This window comes from Psammomys obesus, unplaced genomic scaffold (assembly GCF_907164565.1).
Source record: "Psammomys obesus unplaced genomic scaffold, mPsaObe1.curated_primary_1811, whole genome shotgun sequence".
NCBI lineage: Eukaryota > Metazoa > Chordata > Mammalia > Rodentia > Muridae > Psammomys > Psammomys obesus.
Genome location: NW_026592666.1, coordinates 11,864,619 through 11,882,906, shown reverse-complemented (window position 1 = coordinate 11,882,906; position 18,288 = coordinate 11,864,619). Strand labels below are relative to the sequence as shown.

General features: G+C 45.7%; 1 protein-coding gene across 1 annotated transcript in view; it reads right to left on the bottom strand.

The window, feature by feature from the left end:
- The window catches only part of Ttc3 (tetratricopeptide repeat domain 3), a 39,606-nt gene that overhangs the window by 1,903 nt on the left and 19,415 nt on the right, over window positions 1-18,288 (bottom strand). The window contains exons 12-22 of the mRNA XM_055614781.1: window positions 17,324-17,473; window positions 15,197-15,336; window positions 14,113-14,181; window positions 12,175-12,271; window positions 10,331-10,431; window positions 9,617-9,707; window positions 8,833-8,934; window positions 5,993-6,333; window positions 3,535-3,661; window positions 3,258-3,392; window positions 557-649 (exon numbers count right to left, since the gene is read on the bottom strand). Of these exons, the coding sequence (XP_055470756.1) occupies window positions 557-649; window positions 3,258-3,392; window positions 3,535-3,661; window positions 5,993-6,333; window positions 8,833-8,934; window positions 9,617-9,707; window positions 10,331-10,431; window positions 12,175-12,271; window positions 14,113-14,181; window positions 15,197-15,336; window positions 17,324-17,473 (1,446 nt within the window). The remainder of the gene's footprint in view (window positions 1-556; window positions 650-3,257; window positions 3,393-3,534; window positions 3,662-5,992; window positions 6,334-8,832; window positions 8,935-9,616; window positions 9,708-10,330; window positions 10,432-12,174; window positions 12,272-14,112; window positions 14,182-15,196; window positions 15,337-17,323; window positions 17,474-18,288) is intronic.

Genomic DNA, 18,288 nt, shown 5'->3' with positions numbered 1-18,288 from the left:
CACCCAGTCCAGTCAGCACCCAGGTCCTGAAGGACACAGAGCACCCATTCCAGTCAGCACCCAGGTCCTGAAGGACACAGAGCACCCAGTCCAGTCAGCACCCAGGTCCTGAAGGACACAGAGCACCTAGTCCAGTCAGCACCCAGTCCAGTCAGCACTCAGGTCCTGAAGGACACAGAGCACCCAGTCTAGCCAGATGCTGTCTTTGCCATGTTCTCAGCTTTAGAGACGGCACCGAGCAGACGCCTGCACTGTCTATTATTTGGTCAGGTGAAAACCACTGCCCAAGGAGTAAGATTGCTGAGTCTGAGCCAGCACAGGTCTGCAGTAACTGTAGCTCTCCGCCCACGACACGGTGAGCAGAGAGTCGTCCACAGAGCTCCAAACACCCCTGCTTCAAGGACCCTACGCGCTTCCTGAGTACCCGTTTTCACATAGGTGTATGAACACTGCATGCGGAAATTTACAAACTAAAAACAGTTTGGGCAACAAGGAGAAAAAATTCTATTTTTATTTTTGAAAAGCTTGATATAAAGACAATGAAAGATAGTCTTACCCCTTTGTGAAACTTGTGCCCACACTTGAGCATACGCATGTTTTTTGACTTGAACATTTCATGGCAGATCTCACAAGAATTTGCTTCTGGTGCCTGTGGAAACAAACATGTTTGAAAAGTTAACTTTTTATGATGCAAGCTCTCATGATTTAGTACACGAGTGGCCTAAAGATGTTTTTGTCACAAAAGGTGGCAGATTATTTTTCAATTATGTTTGAACAGAATGAAAAATGGCATCTTTTAAAATAGTTTCTAAGGGGCTGGAAAGATGGCTGAGCAGTTAAAAGCACTGTTCTTCCAGAGGTCCTGGGTTCAATTCCCAGCACACCACTGTCTGTTACTCCTGTTCCAGGGGATCTGATTCTCTCACACATGCAGATAAGTCACAACATAAAATAAAAATAAAAATTATTGAAATAGTTTCTAAGAAAAAAGCAGAAAATAAGAAATAAAACATAAACACACCTTAACCCCAGTACTTAGGAGGCAGAGACAAGAGAACCTCTGTGAGCCTGAGGCCAGTTTGGGCTACACAGCAAGCTCTAGGACATCCGGGACCACACAGACGGACCCTGTCCCAAAACATGACCCCAGAAGGAAAGTATAAAGTCCTAATTCTCTCAGAGGGAACTGTTTCAACAACTAATGAAGTGCCAGAAAAAAAGCAGAAACAAAACAAAACAAACCTGTAAATGTCTGTATCCCAACACATACTAAAAACATGACAGTATAAACTGCTTAATACGCTCCGGTCAGGGACTTGAACTACGGCATACCCATATACAAAACACTATCTTATGGCCAAGTATAACATTTAACATTGATAAATGGGGACAGAAAGTAGGTTTTAACAGACTACCAGATAAATACAGATGATGACAATATTTATTATGTAATTAATAAAAGTAAATAAAGAGACTATGTATCTATGGATATACCTAGAAAGATTTTGATATACAGAATATTAACAAGGTTACCCCTGGAGAGCACACAGCGTTCTCTATAGGACAGCAGACAAGTCCACCTACAGCACTAGGCCACACCTGTGGGCCACAGCACGCACTTACTTACAGTTGACACTAATTGCTACTTTTATTTAATTCCGAGCATCTCAGAAGCAAGAAAGGAGTCCTGTTGGTGTTGGTTTTCAGCAACACGTGAGGACGATGGCCCCAAACCCATCCATAAGCACTTGCAAGCAACTGCCCAGGGCTCACACTGCAGGCAGGGCCTGGAAGCTGTGCAGACCTTCAACTGCTCTGAGGGGCTTTGCTGTCTTCCCTAAGTGCTGACAGGGCTCAGGCTGATACGAGGCAGAAGCTGCAGTGTGGCTCGCTGTGCTCTACTGCTGCCCAGGACCCAAGGTCAAGGAAGGAAGGAAGGAAGGAAGGAAGCATTAGCCCTAGGAAGTAGGGTAAGGTCTGAAAAGCTCCGGGCAGGATGATCTGGACAAACCTCCAGTTAACTTGGCTCCCAGTGGAGAAGGATGCACATGTCTAAGAACCAACAGCACCCGACCCCCCTCCAGTAAGGATGTGAGATTTATGACTCGTGTGCGTGCACGCATGCATGCATGCGCACCGAGTGGGAAGCCAGAAGTGGGCACTAGGTCCCCCTGGAACCGGGGTCAGAACAACCAAGACCCTCTGCAACAACAGCGTGTGCTTTTAACCACGGAGCAAGTCTGCAGGCCCCGAAATCAGTTTGTGCAAGATTAACCATACATTTGATCAAGTTTAATAAATACAGTGATACCCATGTGGTAACTCTGGTTAAGGGTAGGTTTTGAGACAGGAGCCATAGTGCCTCAAAATCATAGTCCTCCTCCATCAGCCTCCTAAGCAGATGGAGCTGCAGCAAGTTACTCTCTCCAGGCATGGCCAAGCCTGTCTCCAGGTGAGTCTGTTCTCGTCAGGTGACAAGTAATGTTACTCATCACTGAGAGAGTTCCCCCTTGATCTGGCTGCCTGGTCGACTTGAGGGGTGTGCAATGTCCCTTCTAAAAATGCAAATGTCCTGAGAACCCAAATGGCTGGAGGGCCACGAGGATGTGACCCACTTACACCCTGAAGTCAGGGCTGGAGCTAGGTCTTGTGGGAATGCCCTGAGCACCCACGGGCATTCTCATTGGGGAGGTGGCGATGTGACCCTCGGAGAGCTCAGTGGGGAGCTCAGTGTATCCATTTAGACACAGCTACAATAACAATTCACACGTGCTCTGTAAACATAGGAGTGTCTTATTTTCTTAAAGGAAAACAAGACTTAAATAACGTCCAATTTCAGGCCCATCCTGTTAGTCCCTCCTCCAGGCACAGGAGGGAAGCGGCAAGCGGGGCCATGCCACGGCCTCACGGACTGCACCAACTCCTGTCAGAGGACTGGGCGACGTAAAGTCCCTGCTTACCCAGAATAAAGTTATCCAAGCGCTGCTTCTCCACTTGGTAGACAAAATCCACACACCTGACCATCTGCAGCAATAAGCCAGGTTATGCCCAGGACAGTCAGAGCTATTACCTGCATTCAGGGGCTTTTGTCCCGAGTCCCAGATATGAACACATGTTCAAATACAGCCAAGGCTGGTTTCTAATTGTAGTCTTAAATAAAGACAGCCTTAAACTGAAAAGGGCTACACCATTTAAAATTGTTCCCTCCCTGCTCTTCATTCGCGGAAACCAGCAATTCACTTCTCTGCGATACTCACAGGGCTGTCGTCTTTCTTCTGGCCTTTGGTTTTGGACGCTAGTCCAGCAGCTGCCAAGGGTGGGCTCTGGGAGGACCTGGCCACAGCAGCAGCAGAGTGAGCCTCGGATGGCTTCCTGTCTTTCCCTGGATTTGGCTACAGGGGTGAGGAGGAGGACAGAGGACAACGAAGAGCGTTACAAGATGGTCACTGTTTCAGTTCCTGCTCTGCGCACGATGGTGCGGATTGAAGCTTTTTATCGTCACATTTCACAAATGAGCACAAAATGAAATCCTACCTTCTTCTTTTTCTGTTCCTCTAGAATGTGTTCTGTCACTCTCTCAACGATCTCCTCAGTGCTTAATCCCGAGAGGGAGTTCTTGTTTCTGTTTCGAACTTTTTTAATAAAACCAGCAAGCTCAGTGCTGAGAGAAAAGAGTGAGTAAGTGACAATATCAGGCCATCGGCACTAAAAAGTGACCTGCCGATCATAGTTAACTGACAAGTGTACAGAGGAAACTGTCTGAAGGCACATGACTCTCCCCAGGCAATTAACAGTCTCAGTATTGCATTCAAGAAGTGCTTCAGCAGCTAGAGTCCATACCGCACTTACAGAGAACTCACTCAGTTCTCAGCCACCACCAGGAGGCTCACAACCACCTGCTCCAGAGTATCCATGAGCACCTACACCCACACCCACACCCACACAGATGCACATAACTAAAAAAAATTAAACAAGTCTTTAAAACATTTCAATATTACATGTCCTGTTTTTGCAACAGGGTCTCACTGAATAGCCCTGGATAGCCTGGAACTCACTATGTAGACCAAGATGGACTCAAACTCACAGAGATCCGCCTGCCTCTGCCTCCAGAGTGCTGGGGTTACAGGTGTGCGCCATGGTACCTGGCTACTTTTATTACTGTTTAAAGGTCTGTGTATTTACTTCTTTATCTGGATGAGTGATTTGCCTACACGCATGTGTATGTGCCATGGTGTGCCTGATGCTCGTGGAGGTTGGACGTTGTCTCTGGATTCCTGGGGCTGAATTTACAGAGGGTCATGAGCTGCCGTATGGGTGCTGGGATCCCTGGGTGAAAACAAGAGATGCTCTGCCAGGTCTCCGTCCTCAGTATTACTTTTTTTATTTTATTTTATTTTTTTTTAAGAATTTAAAAACTATTATTTCCAGAAGATCCACAAGGGACAGCCATCCTTATTTTAGTAAGTGGCCTTGGGGTAGGACAAATATTCCCACTTTCAGGAGTCTAGACATATTTCTGTTTTGTGTGTTTGGTTTTTTGAGTCAGGGTCTCACTATAGAGTTCTGGCTGTCCTCAAACTTACTATGTAGACCAGGCTGGCCCTGAACTCACAGAAAGCCAGAGTCTGCCTTTGTCTCCAGAGTGGTGGATTAAAGGTTTGTGTCATTAAGCCTAGCTTTCTATTTGATTCCTTAAATGGCCAAGTTAGTAAGCCTGAGACAACTTTATTTGTAATTTTTGGAAATTACAACCTTAATGTTTTTTAGAAACTGGTGTGACAATTGCTACTGAGAGAACTTGCATTATACCTGAAATGTAGTTGGGGCAAAGCATACTCACGTAGAAAATATACCCACTTCAAATGGGCAGGACTCCACTAAGACGTAAAACATCCTCTGGCTAGTTTGTGTGTGTGTGTGTGTGTGTGTGTGCGTGTGTGTGTGTGCGCGCGCGCGAACAGAGCCAGAGGTCAAAGGTCAACACTGGTGTCTTTGTCAACCATTCTCCAGCTTATTTTCAAGCAAGAATAGGGCAGACATCCTATGAGTGCTGCGGTCTGCCTGTCCGTCACGTGGCTCTTATGAGAGTGAAGGGATCTGGACCTTGGTCCTCATGCTTGCACAACTGTACAACTAGTACCTCAGCAAGGCAAGTCATCTCCCCGACACTTTGCTCTATAGCCAATGCAGATCCAAGGGCTGCTCTGTAGATAGCCCTGTGTTCTTGGGGGTCCCCAGCCCTCACCTGTGTCTCTTGCTCTGACTGAGAAGCTGGCATGGACTGAGGCAGGAGCAAACACACTCAGCTTAAAAACAGCTCTTGCCCAGTCAAGCACAAGCAGCTCTTCCTGAGGCTCACACAATCCTTTTTTAACACGTGCACACATCTCACTATTGAATTCAATCTAGTCTTTTTACCTCGCACCTGTACCAAAGCAGACTTGGTGTTAGTGTTCTGTGCTTTGTCGTTCCTGTATGGGACAGGGCTATCATTTCACAGCTCTCACTGACCCCGTAACAGCGTTGGCAAGTTACGGAGCTCAGGTCTCAGGTGGCTGTGCTGCTGCGTCACTCTGTGCTCAGTGCTCTCCATCTTGACAGGAGTATTACATTTACTTGTGGCCGGGGGTGTGCACTGAAGTGTTGGAACCTCGGCCTCACGTGCACAAAGCCTGGGTCAGTGTCCAGCACCACCTACTATGATCTCAAGAAGCAAGAGATGGAGTGGATATCGTTCTCAGCAAAACAACTAACAGTCCTTGTCTCCTTAGTCCCTACTTGGCCATGGTGTTATCTGACCAACAAATAGGTCAATCAATGGGAAGGCATGGTGGCACACACCTTTTATATCAGCACTCGGAGGAGAGGCAGGTGGATCTCTGTAAACCCAAGACCAGACGGGTCAACATATTGAGTTACAGGCCAGCCAGGGACACAGAGTGATGACCCCCGCCCCCCGCCACACTTAATACAGCAGTTAATAGTCACGCACCTGGCATAACTGGGGAATATCACTGACAGATGTTCAATAATGCTGTTGAACGGCTTTTTTGGAGACTGGTTTGACCACGCAGCCTGCCCAGGTGGTTTCTCATCAGCCTCAGGGCTTGGTTCTGATGGAGACACCTGGCTAGCCCTCTTGAGCTCTAACTGTTGCGCATATTCAGGCCAACAGGTGGGCGAGCCTGGCGATAGTTCAGGAAGCTCCTCTGTGTGGCCACCAGCAGGCTCCACGTCAGAGTCCTTGTAGGCTGCTCCAGGCACGCTGTCTCCAGAGGCCAGCAGCCCGAGGTCCTCATGGCACGAGGACTCAGAGGGGAACTGAGGGCGAAGCTGTTGAGGGAAGACAAAAGAGCTGGGTCCCTTAGGGCTCAGGGCTTGCCTTGAGCCAAGGAGGAAAACTAAAAGCGGCGTGCACACCCACAGGTAGTGCTCGCTCAGCAGGCTTGAGTACAGGGTTGACGGTGAGCGAGTCGGTCATCGCACCCCGACAATACACGTGTGGCGTGCCAACAACTGCCGTCTTCTCTGTAAACCAGAAAAAGTGCCCAGGGGACAGCACTCCCGCCACTCGGCTAACTGACCAGGGCTACCTGCCAGAGCATCCCCAAAGCTGTCACCACCCGGCCAGAACAGCGAGGCCCAGCAGTGCCGGCCCCTTCCTCTTCAAAATGTGCGCTCTCTGCAGGGTCCACTGTACAGCTCTTTGGAGCTCTTCTTACACACCTCACACTGCTGAAGGTCCACATCTCAAACCTATGCTCCTCTCTCCCCAGCCCACCTCTTCCTTGTAGAGTAGAGTATTTCCTGAGACTCTTATCTGCATACCTGCTGTGTGATCTGGGGAGACCAACCTCAGTGTGCTCCACACCAGGCTCAGCAGCTGCCTCCTCACCCGCCCTCCACCTACATTTCCCACACTCTCACTCCCCAGGCTGGCGAGCCACACAGGCCTCCTCCACGCAGCACTGAGGGCAGAGCCTCGCAGAGCCTCGCAGAGCCACCTGGCCTTACACCCCCGCCTGCTCCACCTGCTCCACCCTCATTATTATAAAGGAGTTCTGTTCTACACACTCATCCCTCACAAGCCCTGACTGGAAACCCAAACCAAAGCCTTCCCAATGGCCTAAAGACCAGCCCAGACTCTGGCCTGCCCGGCCCTTGATGGTTCTGCCACGCCCCGAAAGAGCAGGTGGTGTGTAAACTCCCACGGGCTTTGGCCACTGCGGCACCGGAGCCCTGCAAGCATCAGACCCACCCCCGCCCTGGTGCTGCCCTCGCCCCTTCCTACCTAGATGAGGGTCTATGTCACTAAAGCGCTCCCACTTAGCGGCTAGGGAAAATCTCAGGGGTTTGTTTGCTTTGCTGTGTGTGTGTGTGTGTGTGTAGCTGTAGCCTTATGGTCTGTCTTTTCCTAATCCCAGCACTCTGACAGCCCAGCCCACATTTAATCTTGATCACTACCAAATACCTAGTGAACAGAAGAGGGAGAAATGAGGCAAAAAATGTCTCCAAGAACACTTTTTTACACAAGTTCCTGGTACACTGAGAGGTCTCAAAAGTTTGAATATGAAAATTTTTTGAGTATTTATAAAATTATATAAAGTAAAATCATTAGTTAATAGTAAAATATTACACTAAAAGCCAAAATTATTTTCCTTCCATATCTGCTATAGGAACTTGGGAAACACAAAGTTGAGAAGCGACCTCTAAGCGTAATGAAAAGACCTTCCTTGTCACTGACGTAGTGCAGAGAGAAATGCGATCACGGAGCCACCCCTAACACACTCATCTTTTAAGGGTCTCGTTTTTGTGTCATGTGCGCAAACGCTTGGCTTGTGTGCACGTCTGTGCGCTGTCTGACTGGGGTCACAGGTGTTGTGAACAAAATGTGGGTGTGGGACTCAAACCCGGGTCCTCTGGAAGAGCAGCCAGGCCATTAGGCACTGAGGCTTCTGGACTGAGGTGACCTCTGGCACATGATAAAGGAGCAGGGGAAGGGGAGCGGTAACAGCCAGGACCTCTCAGGTGGAGGCCAGAGGACAGGACAGCAGGAAGGCGCACGGCACCAGGAAGGCAGGCACGAGGACCTCAGCGACATGCCAACATCTTGAGGTCCACCTCTAACTGACCCTTAGAGCTGGGATTCCTACAGCCTCATCTTTGCTGTGTCTGAATCACAGAATGCAATCAAGGGACAACTATGGTTAGCCCGTCTACAAAATTGACAACACAAAATGACTGATTTTTTAAAAGCACTTTATAATAAAAAGATAAACTCAGCAAGCATTCTTACCCAAAAGACTGAGGACATACTTCAAATTATCAATCAAATATGATACTCCAGACTAATAAAGTCCCGCATGTTTTCTAAGCACCAATGTTTGCCTGTATTTGACGAAGAAACAGACTAAACTCAAGACTTTCATGCCTCCAACTACTAGAAGTTTAATTCTAGGTGGTGAAAGAGACGGCTGCTTCAGCCACACACACCCGCTACCCCAACTGCCTGTTTACATGCTAGACTTCATGTCGTTCATTGTCTGTCTGTCAGACACACAGACACACACACACACACACACACCCTACAGCAAGGAAAGAAAGAAAACAGACACTAAGGTACATGAAGCAGAAATCAGGGTGTCTTAGTCCTGTTCTCACACCTGGCTGTAGAACACAGATCCATTTATGTTACAATGTTTAAAGCTTTGGAAAAGCCACAAGCAACACCAACCTGGAAACATTAAAACAAACCCATGCCCATTTTCAGAAAACAGTAAAAACAAACCACTTTGGACAGTTAAGAGAAAAACCCTGATGTGACCTACTCACCATCAGACAAGCAGGAAATGAAAGCTCAGAAATCTGCACTTTGGAAAGTTCACTGAGTCGAGAACCATTTTTAATGGCCTTAATTTGGTCTTCAAACTGAGACTGTTGGAAGAAGGAAAAATGTGAAGTTTTTCTAACTAATTCCAAAAGAAAATCAATATCTGCAATTAATACTTTTTATCAGACAACTCATATGACCAAGAGTTTCCCAAGAAACATAAGTGTGGGGACAGGCTGAAGATGTCAGTGTCAGGGTAGATCCCCCAGGCTGGATCACTACAGCAGGACAACTGTTTCTCAAGAGAGTGAGCAAGGGAAATCTCATCCTCCAAATGCTGGGAAGCCTCAGGAAATTCTTTCTTTTCCCTCTCTTGGTGCTCAGAAGTGTGTACAGGGCCTTATGCATGCTAAGCAAAGGCTCTAAGATAATTAAGAAAATATCACTGGGTCTGGAGAGATGGTTCAGAGCACTGGCTGTTCTTCCAGAGGACCCAGGTTCAATTCTCAATACCCACATGTCAGTTCACAACTGTCTGTGACTCCAGTTCCAATGGACCTGACACATACACACCGGGAAAACACCAATATACATGAAATTATATAAAAAAATATCACTAATTTCATGACAAATTCTAATAATTTCAAAAAGAACAACAACAACAAAAGAAAAACCACTGAGACATTAAAAGAAAAAAAAGGAATGATTTAACTATGACATTGGTCTCTTGAGAATGAAAACCACCATACTGATTTTGGTAGAATTACGACATGTTTTCTAGCTTACCTTTGTGTTCTCCATTTCTTCTCTTATATTAGAAAGAAATGATTCCCATGAATGTGTATCACACTCCATCTCAGGAGATGCTGCAGAATCACTGAAAAATATCAGAAGTAGAAGACTGCTTAATACCCCTTCTACAGACGGAAAAATCAAAAGAACTTAAAGGCAAACACAAACAAACACACAATGAAAAGTGTTTTTTCAAAATGTAAATTTTGGACCATGTATGGTGATGCACACTTTAGTCTCATCACTGGGGAAGCCGAGATTCTTAAACAAAAAACTATTTGTAACTGATAGCCAATGTCAAAAAAGAAAATCAGTTGTCCTCAATGGCCAGTGGGTATTTCATCCACACCTCAGGACAGACCTCATGCCCAGGAGTGGCTGGCCAATGCAAAATGAACTTCATGGTTTCATTTTTAGGCTATTTTGCTATTTTTGTGTGATAATGGTCTCTTAGCTGTTTGTTTTGCATTTCAACTGTGTGTGTGTGTGTGTGTGTGTGTGTGTGTGTGTGTGTGTGTGTGTATGAAAGGGAGGGAGGAAGAGAGAGACGGAGGGGAACATAAGGTTGGGTGGGAAGGGAGGTGGGGAGGTTCTGAGAGGACTTGGTGAAGGGGAAAAATATTTTAAATAACTGTTTTTTACTTCAAGTGCTTCTAACTTTATTTTCCAAATGCCATGATGGGAAGAAAACTTAAGAGACCATGGTACCTGCTCATCAGCTTGAGGTTTTTGAGATAGGCTTCTGCTTGTGATGCCATACCCTGTAATTTACATACTTCTTGTTCCTTCCAGTTTTCAAGCACAGACACCTGTCCATACATTAAAGGATACATATATATTATAAGACAAATGAAAATGTGAAACTATTCGAAAAATTTACATGTAAACATTATAAACTACTTTCCAGTTTCCTCTTTTTTAAATAATTTATTTAATTCTATATGCATTGGTGTTTTTGTCTGCATTCATGTCTGTGTGAGGGTGTCAGATCCCAGACAGCTGTGAGGCACAACTGTGTGGGACCTGAACCCCAGTGCTCTAGAAGAGCAGCCACTAAGCCATTTCTCCAGGCCCTCCTGTTCTCTCTAAATAAAGTCTGATGACAGACTCATTAGAACATGACTATGTTGTAATTTTCCCAGGAATAAAACTTGAAGATTTGAAATTGACACCAAAAACATCTGCATTGGTGCCATGAAACTGTGCCTTTCAGGCCAGGTGACCTGCTCATACAGGGCACGGTTCACGTCCCCATCTTCCTGCCACGCCGTCTGCTTCCCCTGCAAGGTACTGGCCGCTGTGTGTGAATCCCTGCAGGAGATGTGACCCAGGGGTCAACACCTGGGCAGGGCCCTCCAGCCATGCCTGCTGTAAGCAGCACAAAGCAGCAACAGGCCGAGGAAGCTGGCGCTGGCGCAACACTGCACCCTGGCCACTAACTCAGAAGCAGCCGTGTGGCTGACAAGTGACCGGGGATCGCGCTACTTCTAGCCTGGCCAAGTCACTCCTTTTCTCGCGTCCCAGAAAAATCACTGATACATCCAATATTAAGTAGAACTTGGTCTCAAGTAAGGATCACAAATTACATTTTTGAAACTAAATAAAATAAAGCCAGCTGCAATACATATCCATTTTTCTTTGTTTCAGTTGTTCAAATAGTAAACCAACATTAATGTGTGTCTCTCCATGGGGACAGAGGAATACCAAAAATGCAAACACCCAAACACACACATATATATTTCTTTTTCTTTTGTATTTATGGGTACTGGCCTTGAACTTGAAACTTTCCCTGGTATATCTGAGATTAGAACTATAAGTTACTCCCCTTGTCAGGAATATATTTTCTTAAGTAGGTTCTGGTGCAAACACAAATGGAGACCAAAGGACAATTTTTGATGTCATTTCTCAAGTGCCACTTACCTTTTTTTGTTGTTTAGGACAAGGTTTCTCACTAGCCTGCAACTTGTAAAAAGGTAATACACTGGCTTGCCGTAAGGCTTAGGAATCTGTCTCTGCTTTCCAATACCAGCTTTTTAATAAATGAATGAATGAATGAATGAATGAATGAATGAATGCATGCATGCAAATTCTAGGAATGGAACACAGGTCCTCATTGTTTTTCAGCAAGCACAAGCACTTTACCAACAGAGGGGGTTCTTTTAATTTGCTTTTAAAGGATTAGTTTATAATGGCGTATCTCATGGTATATCACCTGATTAAATGTGATAAAGATATTCCATGAAAAGCATGTGAAATAGTTAAATTATTAAGTTAAATAAAAGTTACAAGATTTGATGTATTATTTATGGGTACATCTCTGAAATAAGTGTAAAATTTTAGGTCAAGCATGAGGCCCTGGTGCTGAGAAGAAGGAATAAAAACTAACCATCATCCTTGGCAAAGAAAAGTAACAATTACTTTCTTCAGAAATTGGACTATGGATGATAGCCCTTTTCTCAGCTTCCCAGTTTCCATAACGGCATTATGCTAACAAGGGAAGAAACACAGAAGACAACAAAGGACCTCGGCCGAAGCTCCTCGCAGTGTCTTACCTCTGCAGCCACAGCTCTCTGACGACTCTCTTCGTAACGCTCTTTCCCTTTTTTGATACACTCTTCTACTTTCATCCTCTCATCGGTGAGTGCACTACTGTGAATACCAAACAAAATCACAGCACATTTCAGAATAACGTCTTGCCTCATAAGCTATCATACAGTTCAGACTCACTGTTCTCCCTGCATTTTACAAGTGAACAAAGGAAGACAAGAAAAAAAACGGAGTATCTGGAGTAAGTGCAGAGGAGCACATGAAGGCACTACCCCAGTTTACTGGCTGTGTGTGTGTGTGTGTGTGTGTGTGCGCGCGCGCGCGGGGCAGGTGTTCACCCCCCCCCCCCCCATCTAGGTACAGATGAAGATGGCTGTCTGTGGAGGCCAGAGGTTAACTTTGAGTGTGAATCCTCAGGAACTGTCACTTTGCTTTGTTATAGAGAAAGCACTTTTTAAGAGTTTAAGTTAGCCTGAATATAACTCCATTTTGAAATAAAGATCTCGACCAGGAACTGAATTCAGGCACCAGGAACTATCACAGAATGTGCCCTGGCAGAAAACAAAGTTAACTCTCCTAGCAACTTCCTAGCCTCCAGGAAATATAACAGAATAAATGCTTTATAGAAAATAGAGACAAACTCCCTGGCAATAATCAATGAGAAATCGGTTGGGAATCGGGTGGGAAAATTCTCCCAAATGTTTCAGATATGGTTTAGAAAAATAGCCATTGTGATTATATGCCTTAGCCATCGTGATTGTGTGCCTCAAAAAAGGTCACCCCGCCCTGCTAAACTTCACCCAATTCAGTAACGCCAAGGCTTGTGCCCCCCTGCTTGCTGCCATGGAAACCCCCTGCTCATAGACTTTCCCTTTAAAAATCCTGTTCAGAGCTCGGGATCCCCCTTCTCTACTGCTGTGTCAGTGAGACTTGGGTCCCAAGTTTGATTGCTCTCGTAATAAAGCTCTCTTGCAATTGCATCGAGTCGTCTTCTGGTGGTCTCTGAGGGTCCCATGAACCTGGTATTACACTTTCACTGACATTGGGATCTGACCAAGTGAGTTCCAATGGCTGGCCACTGAGCTCCAGGTTCCTGTGTCCACCTCCACATCCCTGTTACCGGGAGGTGGGCACCAACACACCCAGGGCTCCCGTGGATGCTGGGATGCAGCTCAGCATGTACTTAAGTCTCCATGCATGTACTTGCTGGCAGCCCTCTCCCCAGCTCCAGCTCACTGGCTTTACAAGGATAAGTGGAGTACAATCTAGTTCAATTGATAACTGTTCTCAAACACTGTCTTTTAAGCAAGGAATCCATTACAGAACAATTATAAGAAAAAGAAAAAAGGTGATCTGTACAGATCACACAGATGGCCACACTCTTTAACCACCTCCATCACTCTCCCTTTGCTTTCATATCAAATGTATTTTACTCTTCAACCTGTACGATCTTTTTTCTCTCCCATGGTCCTATCCATGGTCCATGCCAGGAAAGCACTGCCGCTACGGAGCTACATCCTGGGTCAGAATCGTGCTTCATAGTTTTAAGTTAATTAAAGGAAAACAAAAAACCAAACCAAAACCAAAACAAAAAGGAGGCAGGTGGCACATGCTCATAATCCCAGCACTTGGGAGGCAGAGGCAGGCAGATCTATGAGTTCAAAACCAGCCTGCTCTCCCCAGTGAATTCTAGGCCAGCCAGGGCTACACATTGAGACCCTACTTAAAACAAAACAAAACAAAACAAAACAAAACAAAAACAACTAAATAAAAAAGAGAAGTAAATGACAGTAATGAATTTAGGCTCTTTTATACTGATGGGAAATTAAAGACATATTCAAGCCTTGAGAATTATTTGAGAGAAACAGATAAGCAATTGTATACTTAGAAGTCTAGTGAGACTGTATACTGAAAGATATTAAGAATAATTAAAGCTTGGTTGCCTGATTCCAAGGGACTGGTCCAGATGTGATTCACATTCCTTATCTAATCCATCATTTTTCTGGGCAGACCTGTGAAAACATTCACAACTGTGTCATTACTTTTCAGGGTTTTTCAGTACAACTTCACACTTGTAAACTGCACACACCCACCAAAGCACCCCGTGAACTCAGAGCAGCTCTTAGCTACTGCTCCAATACCTGTCTGCCTCACGCCAGAACCCTTCCCACCATGATGACAATGGACTAAGCCTCTGAAATGGTAAGCCAGCCCGAGTTAAATGCTTTCTTCATAAGAGTTGCTGTGGTCTTGGTGTCTTGGAGGAGGGTTTGTTTCAGCTCCCACTTCTAGGGAGGAGTCTGTCACAGTGTGAAGTCAGGGCAGGGACTGAGGCATGAGCAGGCAGACAGCGCAGAAAACTGCCTTCTGCCTCACTCTCTGGCTCACACTGAGCTCATTTCTTACACGGTCCAGGTCTGTGCCCTTAGGGAGGGTGCTGTTCAGAGTGGGTGGGCAGTTACCAAGCAAGAAAATTCCTCACAGACATGGACCACAGGTCACTGTGATCTGGGCATGGACAATCCTCCAATGAAGACTGCCTCAGATGAAACCTCTCTGACAATTATGCCCAAGAAGACCTTCAATTATTAGTAAACCCTGCATAGCACAAGACCAAATGCTAATAAATTGAAGACTTAGGATAAACGTAAGAATAAAATAATTACCCATGAACCTTAATGCTGGACAGAACTTTGAGTCTAGAGGCATCCTATCACTGGTAGGAAAGAAAGCTCACAGTGATCAATCTTAGGCGCAGCAGGGCCGTTATTACCTCAGCTCCAGGCTACTCTTCTATAGACTCTGCCTGAGGACATATCAGCTCAGACCAAGCTTTAGTGAGAGAGCTTCTCATTGGATGCTTTTTAAATGATGTAAAACCATTGTGAAGATAGTATTTATGAAGGTTTTTACTTGTTATATGTATTTATTTATAAATACATATTTGAAATTAAGTACAAAGAATGGAAAAAAAACAGAAACCACAGGATATTAAAATAACAATGTCATCCTTCAACTCTTACTTACATTTCACTGGTATTTACAATCTTTTTAATTTTTTTCTTCAGGGCTTTTAATCTTTCTTGGATTTCTTTTTTCTCTTGTTGCCACTTTTTAATTTCTTTGTCCAAATCTTGAAGAAACCAGTCTAACTCTGTCTTTGAGATCTAAAAAGCATTTTAGAAAATACTTGAATAATCCTAGCAATACTTTTTAGGGAAAAAAAGAGCCTGGCAGTATCTTAGCATGCACAACAACTCAAGCTCAGGGGAGTGGGAGTCCTGGGCAGGGCCACTGGTACTCCAGCCTGGGATACGCTCAACACAGCACAGCCAAGTGTCATCTGTCCAGCGCACTGAGGACGCTGAGCAGAGCCTTGTGAGCCCACAGGACCGACATGTCAGTCTGCAACCTGCAGCACCCTAGCCTACAAGTCATCTACACAAGTTTTAGCTAGCAAGTCCAACAGTTTTTGTTTGCTTTTAGAAATACAAATGGAATACCTCTGGCTGACCACTGAAGGCATGGAGATTGAGTGCCCGGCCCTGGGTGAGGTTCAGTGCCACCCCCAGCCTCCCCTCAGCTCCCTTATGCATGTACATGCTGCTTTTTTAAGTATCTGAACCGAGAAACATAGTCCACGCTCAAGTCCCGTGACTGCCAACAGTTGCTTAATGAAATTCTGTTCTCCTATCTGCTAGAGACAGACTTTTTTCCTTGAGCTCCGGGTTGTGAATTTCCTGCTTAGATTCAGAACATGCTGAGAACAAGGTTCAGCTACAGAAACCTCAGAAGAGCGATGCACCCTACAACAAACCTCCACAAATGTAAAAGGAAGTAACAGCCTTCGAGTCATAATGACACAGACCCAAGCAGCCGTCTCTCCCCTCTTCAGCCTCTACACCCAGGTTTCGACGCTTCTGAAGAAGAAGGATGTGCTAACTAGTCCAATTCCTGTAACTCTGAGACCCACTCTGGATGGATGACACACAGGCTCTCTCCAAAGTGGCAGGATCAACAGAGGTTCTGTGGTGGGTCTTGTCCACACTTTCCCCGAGAATAAAACCGTGCTGATTCCAAACATGCCACATCATTACTGTGACTCAGATGAGCCCATGCCTACCATACCTGTAATAAGCTCTTGTATCCTACATGGTCACTTCTAGTTCCAAGACCAACATAAACCTGCTAGCTGTGCGAGTGGAAGCAGCTCTGCTTATGCTCTGAGCCACCGCTCTGACCTCGGATCTAGCCTTTGAAAGGGAGTGTGCGACAGAGGGCATGCCAGGGCGCCAGAACCTACTTGACAAAGGGACCTACAGGAGGTCAGTTTACAAGAGGGCACAGAACTAAATTCACCTGTTTGGGCATACATCTGCACATGAGCGAGCCCGTGCGCGCGCACGCACACATGCACACACGCACACAGCTCTGCCAGCGAAAGCATTACCCGAGTTCATGTGCTGTTTGTATCACCACCCTTTAAGGACAAAGCTGTTTCATAATTAATAAGGAAATGATCCTTAATTTCCGCCTATTCATGTATAGACACAGCACAGAAACTCAGACTCACAATTTAAGGGTTCACGTTCAGCAAAAGTCTAGCAACTGAACCAACCTCCTCGGAGGGACAGATCGACTAGACTCAGCATGACGGTGAGTGCGATCCGACGACACGAGAGACACAGCCACAGCGATAAGGAAAAGGCGTTGAGAGGAACCTGGTACAGGCTGTGTGCCTAAGCTCCCAACACGTACGAGGCAGGCTAGGATTTAGGGAAACCAGGTGACCAACTGCTGCTTAGAAGAGTTCTAAACAGACCCACCAGAACAGAAGCGAGCCTGGCACAGAGCTCACGTTTGACCTCTCCTGTGACCATGCCTCTCAACGCAGGCAGGAATTTAATTTGGAAAGTAAACACGGAAGGGGGTTAGTTAAGCAGAGCAGTGAATTAAAGATAAATGGAACTCCAGATTTATAGTCCTCTTCCCAAAAGCAGCTGGTGGAGTTCTACACCACCACAAGAACCCCTGCCACCTGAGTAAGTGCAAGTGGCTAAGGAGAAAGAGCTTGTGTGTCTGAAACTCAGCTCACCAATGCTCACACGCGCTCACACGCACTCACACGGCCCCAGGCAGGCTCAGGCAGAGTACCTTGCTTTCTTCCCCATGCCTCCTCAGCTTCTCTTCCAGGTCCTGGGGCTCCTCTGCGCTCCTGCGCTCAGTCTGCTCACAGCTTGCACATGCCGCCTTCAGCCGCTCTTTTAACAGGCAACACTCCTTTTCAACCTGGGAAAGGGCTCCCTAAGAGTAAAACAAAAAAGCAATAGCTAACAACTGTGCAAAATTTATGGTTTGTTCTGACCTGTCTCAGAGGAGGGTAAAATGAAAAGGAAATTTTACACGGGTAATGGAATAATTCAGAAACTAACACCTCTAAATACTGTTAGGCAGAGCTAGCTCTTTTGAACACTATTTTACGACTGAATTTTGTAATGGAACTTTATTTTTTATTTATTGAGTCTTTGTTAGTTTCATATCCGGCACCCTAATCCCACTTATCTCCCTGTGCCTTCATACCCTTGCAATCGCCCCAGCAAAAAAAAAAAGCTCCCTGTGGAAGCTGCAGCATGTCACAGGACAACCTTTTGTCCGCACAGCTTCACGTGCAAATGTCCACTACAGTGAGTCCCTGGTCTGAGGCCTCTGGCTTGTGCCCTCAGGACTGGGTCCTCACAGGTACCTCTCTGATACCCTGTTGTTGCCCCTCACCCAATGCAGCAGTTCCTACAAGGTGTACATGTTAGGGTGGCCCAACTCCAAGCCCTGGATCTCGGTGGTGGCCGAGCAGTCAGCCCATCGGCTCTCCCAGTCACGCCACCAGGGCCAGCTCTCCTGCACTGGCTAGCGTGTAATAACACTTTCAATTTGTACATTATAATTAGTTCTGAAAACTTTGTTTCCTAAGAGCATATTAGATCAAAGTTTAATTTTAATGTTATTTCCTATAATTAACATCAGGAACTATATTAGGGTTTAAAGGTCACATATACATATATTTTGAAGACAAGTTGAACAAATTAGTATTGCCATTATTCTCAAGTGTTTCAAATGGTAAG